This window comes from Camelina sativa, chromosome 15 (assembly GCF_030686135.1).
Source record: "Camelina sativa cultivar CO46 ecotype springtype chromosome 15, ASM3068613v1".
NCBI lineage: Eukaryota > Viridiplantae > Streptophyta > Magnoliopsida > Brassicales > Brassicaceae > Camelina > Camelina sativa.
Window position 1 is genome coordinate 13,678,413 of NC_141894.1, and position 5,255 is coordinate 13,683,667.

Here is a 5,255-nt window from a genome sequence, read left to right on the forward strand (position 1 = left end):
CCGGACGATGGTAAAAGCACAACAGTCATGTGTTTTATCTTGGAAAAAGTCTGATCTCTTGATGATCTCAGAAGCAAGGAACGGTGGCCTTATCTTCGTGTGAGGCGGAGTTCATGGCGGCTACTGAGGCTGCTAGACAAGCGATATGGCTTCAGGAGTTACTTAGTGAAATCACCGAGACACCAAGTGGAAAAGTAGTAATTCGGATAGACAATCAATCTGCAATTGCTCTCACTAAAAATCCGGTGTTCCATGGTCGGAGTAAACACATACACACGAGATATCACTCCATACGTGAATGTGTAGAGAACGGACAAGTTGAGGTTGAGCATGTTCCAGGAGATGAACAAAAAGCGGATATTTTGACAAAGGCTCTTGAAAGGATCAAGTACAAGGAAATGAGAGAACTCATTTGTGTTAAGGACATTGAAGGAGAAAACTTCAAGCTTTGGAGGGAGAATGTTGGAGTAAGCTTGGAGATCAAGCTAACCAAAGAAAAATGGAAATTGGAGATTATATTTAGGAGATATCTAATTGTAATAGGAAGTTATAGAATAACAAGTTTTCCATGTAGCATATAACCTATGAGTTGTGAGTTTTAGAGAAGAGATATTTGAAAAAAGAAAGAGCTTAAGTTTTGAGTTATTTTCTTAAGCAATAAAAGAGTTATTTTTTCTTTGTCGTTCAATTCTTTAACCAAAAAAAATAAGAATTATTCTTATAATTTGTCTTTCAATTCTTTCTTAAATTCTATAAAGCTCACACACCATTCATCTCAATCAGAAACAGAAACAGAGACCAATGAAACTTCTTCACAAGCTCTCTACTCCCCTTAAAGATATGAGACGATAACACAAACTTTCTCCTTTTGTTAGGAAATTCAAAATAATTAATCTATCCCCATAATAAACTAATATTAATCGATCTAACCTAAGGAAAATTCATATAGTAGTGGTTTTCTTCTTCTATCTCATATTATTTAGATTTTACAATTCTATGTGCAAATTCAACTTACAGTATTTAGCTTTGGTAATCATTAATATTCTGCAGTATTTCTTACTATTACTATCGGTTGAATTGTTTATATTAGGTATAAATTTATGTTTTCAATATAGAAAACAACAAAATTGTGTAAGATAGTTTCTTAAATCTCGTGTTTTTATCTAATACATCTAATAAATTGAAACTGAGGGAGTAATTTACCAAACCATTAAATCATCTCATCTCATGCACAAATAAGAATACCAAAAGAAAAATATCAGAGAATACCAAAAAAATCTCATGCACAAATAAAGTAAATATGAATTAGAGTTTTCTTAAGATAATAATAACCTTAGTCAAACAAATGTGTATAAGTTTCAGAAATTTAAAATATGATGTTGTTGATCAAGAACAGAAAACTTTATGGAACATTGCTATTAGTGTTAAAAAAAAAAAAAAAATAGAACATTGCTATTTAATTAATTAAAACATCTATATTGTGTATATGTGTCCGTATTATACATAAAAGCTCATGTATCTTTACATCAAACTCCATCAAATCTAAAAACAAAAACAAAAAGAACATCACTGGAGATGGATGATGGATCTCTCATCGGACAAAACCCCTGAAGTTTCGTTTTTGCGGTCAACTTTAGTCAAACTCCGATCAGAATCAAACCAAAAAGGGTTTTTTCATTCATAGATCCTAGTCATCTCCTTTGTAACAAAAGCTTCTCGTCTTCTCTGGATCATAAGGAAGCGTCTAGAGTAGGAGCATCGGACCCTTTCATGATTCTGAGTCTTTTACAAGAAGAAGAGAACATCTCCCATGGAACATCACCGACCAACATCCAATCTCCATCTTTGTCCTCGTATGTTGGTACAAATCCAGATCCTTTGTATCCTTCTCTCTCAGAGTATTCACCAACGGTGAACTTGAACATGTTCTCTAACGCCTTGAGAAGCTCGGGGTAGTTTTTGTATGTCTTGAGATCGATCTTGCGGAGGTATGGAGCTCCGTCCATACTCACTTTCACGTAACTCACACTGTTGTTCTTACGGTAAGATCTAACCGGTGGCCATCCAACGATTTGAGTTCTGTAAATTGAGGAAAGAAAGATGAGTAAAACTATTCAAGAGCCAATAAATTTGAAAGAAATCGATTTGGAAAACTCAGATCTCTCTACTTACTTCGTAGGAGGTGTAGATTCTTCTTCATCACGAGTTTCCTCAAATTGACGCTTGTTGTTGCTTTTAACGCAAGAAACCTCTTGTTCTTCTTTGATTTCCTCTGTTCTTCCTGGTAATCCAAGACATAGCTCCGTGTCTTTAAGGTTAAGCTCGTTGACTTTCTTCTCGTACGCCATTTCTTTTGAATCAATATCAATCTTTGTGTTTTCCTTCTTGTGTGTGTTCTTGTATTCTTTGTTGTTCTTCTTCTTCCTTGTTCTTCTTCTTCTTCTTGTTCTTGTTGGTGAGTTTGGTTGATGAGTTTAGAGGAAAAGGGGAGAGATATATATATAAAGGAGCATCGTTAGGGTTAAAGGAAGAGAGAGAAGTGTTGTCGGGAGGAAGAAAGGCAAGAAAGAGGCAAGGGGACAGAAGTGGGACAACGAAGGCTAAGGCCGCCCATGTGGACACGACTCTTTTGTTTAATTATAATTTCCACACTCCTCATTTCCCTCCGCCAACTTTGTTTACGTTACATCTTAGCCGTCCATCTCTCTTCTCTTTCTTTTGATCAAAGGATGTATAATAATCATAACCAAGAATGAATTATTAAAATGAACGAAATGATGAAAATTCTATCGGCCGACCCGGAATAAAAGCAAGAAGAGAAAAAATAAAATAAAATAGAAACAGGTGTATTATTATAACATTTTATTTACTGTTTGATAAAGGAGTTTTTTTCTTTTTTCTTTTTTTCTTTTTTTTTTTTTGTTTTCTTTGTTGAAAGTGTATAGCAGTATAGTGCAGGTTATAAAGAAAATATCAAGTGCTAATGATTGTTACTCCATTTGTTGTATAATGTATTAATATATAAATATATGTTATCTTAAGTCTGATGTGAATTTGATTTTTTTTAGTTTGCTTCTATTATTTTTTAAATAGTAAAATATATTGTTAACTTGAAAGATTAAAAGGACACTTAAAATAAAGAACAGAGTAATTTTTATTGAAACGTGATACCAAAAAGGAATTTATATAGAGAATCCAAGTACTCTTCTTGAGTCAAGAACATTGTTGAATGTGCATAATTTGAAATTTATCAAGTTTGTACGTATATTTACTTTGATTTTTAAAGAGTTTTATGTTTTAAAACTCAGATAATACCGAATAATATACGTTACATTACATATTTTGTGTTCCGAAGCCATGTTTTTGCATGTCATTTTATATATTATGAGTTGGAAAATGTTTATAATTTTTGTGTGTGTTTTTTATTTCTAGTGAAGGAGAATATAATAGGAGAGGGAGACCCATGTGGATAGGGTCAAATGTGTTGGTAATTGATAGAGGAATGGTAAAGCCATGTGCTTTTCTTATGTATATGTCTCTTCTAATTATCCATCACTTAATTATTTCCTACAAAAATGGGTTGTGGGGTGAGGGTTCCACGTGCTGTGTATTCATTGAATCATAGAACTTAAAAGAATGAACCAAAGTGGTAATTTAAATCATCCCCCATAGATTACGCTTAACTAAGTTCATTAAACTTCTAACTCCGCATGCGTTTTGATGTTAACGTTAGGCTTTATTCAATGGATTTACCAATTTTAGAAAATTTGTTTTCTCTCCTTTTAAGATAAAGATTCCTTTCTATGTTCTTGCCCCTTCCATCACCAAAATATTAGATAAGTAAAGAAAGATATGCAAGATACGTAGCCTCTCGTCTTATATACTATAAATTTAGTGTTTCTGATTGTCAGAGTTTCATGTATTATTCTTCAGTTATAACGAACTCATGCAATGTATTTTCTCACAAATTTGGAGATGCACGAATGAATACTTTTTTCTGTGAATTGCACGAATGATTACTTTAAGTTAACCATTTTTACAGATTTCTAAAATCAGTTAACGTGGTGGCCGGAAACAAACTTCTTGAGAATAGTTTTTTCATGTTTGTGTGTTCATGCATGCTTTTCGACAACCCAAATTTTTTGTTATGAATAATTGATTATATCGTTTAAATCTCTCAAATTTAAAGGATATAATCAATTATTCATAACAAAAAATTTACAATCCCCATAATTATTTTGACATTAATAAAATTCCTAAAAACGATAACCCAAGTTTCGAATTATTAGAAAACCAATATTTCCAAATATTTAACTTTAACAAGAAGAAATACATTTAATTCAGTATATATCTATATATACATTTAATTCAGTATATATCCTTATACTTATGATTATTTACAAATTTAATCCTTATAAAAAGTTTAAACTTTATAGAATGTGGTTTATATGGCCGAATAGGTTATAAACAGAACGGTTTGAAATAACATTATTAAAATTTTAAATATCATTGACTTAGTACTAAAATACGGGTTAAAACCTCATTTTATTATTTGGTCAACACTGTGAATCTATTTCACATATCAAATCAAACTGACTTTTAACTAATATTGTGTAACAAACTTAAAAAGCATTAGCAAAATTGTGACTTAATGAGACAATAGCTTATAAATTACTTATTTTTTGTTTTAATAATTAACAATATAAATATAATCTCAAACTCTAAACGAAACAAACTAAATGTTACAAGAAAAAAAAAATAAAAATATTAATTTTTTAATAAAAATATTGTTTATGGGAAGAGGGTTAAAATCTAATTGAAGTTAAAATTTTTGCAAAGAGGATTTGTTTATGGGAAGAGAGTCAGTTGACACTCGAAGGAAAGGAAAGTTAAAATTATGAAATTTTGAATTTAGTATGTGTGACATGACTTTAGTCTTAGTATGTTTGACATGACTATAGTTTCGTACGTATCAAAACATTAAAAATTAATTTCAAAATTTCTAAAGACGAAAAAAAAAACATGTTATAAGGATGATAGAAATAATAATAAAATGTTACCTTTGAGAGAAAATGAGTAAGTTAAATTATAATTAAGCTGAGAAGAGGAATGATGTTGAAACACACAACTTGTCTAGTGATGCATACACAAGCTAGACTCCAAAGAGTCGTGTCTTTTACAAATCACATTCGTGTGTATAGCTCAAAAAAGTTGGCTCTTTAAATTATTAAAGTTTTTGTTCCCTTTTCGACTCA

The 5,255-nt window shown here is 31.2% G+C and overlaps 1 protein-coding gene across 1 annotated transcript; it reads right to left on the minus strand.

Annotated features, from left to right (window-relative positions):
- Positions 1–1,455: 1,455 nt before the first annotated feature.
- On the minus strand, positions 1,456–2,573 carry LOC147926600 (auxin-responsive protein IAA2). The gene is made up of 2 exons (XM_087486659.1): positions 2,173–2,573; positions 1,456–2,079 (listed from the first exon to the last, which is right to left on the minus strand). Exons 1-2 carry the CDS (start codon positions 2,346–2,348, stop codon positions 1,731–1,733), a joined length of 525 nt encoding a protein of 174 aa, XP_087342785.1. The 5' UTR covers positions 2,349–2,573; the 3' UTR covers positions 1,456–1,730.
- Between the last annotated feature and the right edge of the window lie 2,682 nt (positions 2,574–5,255).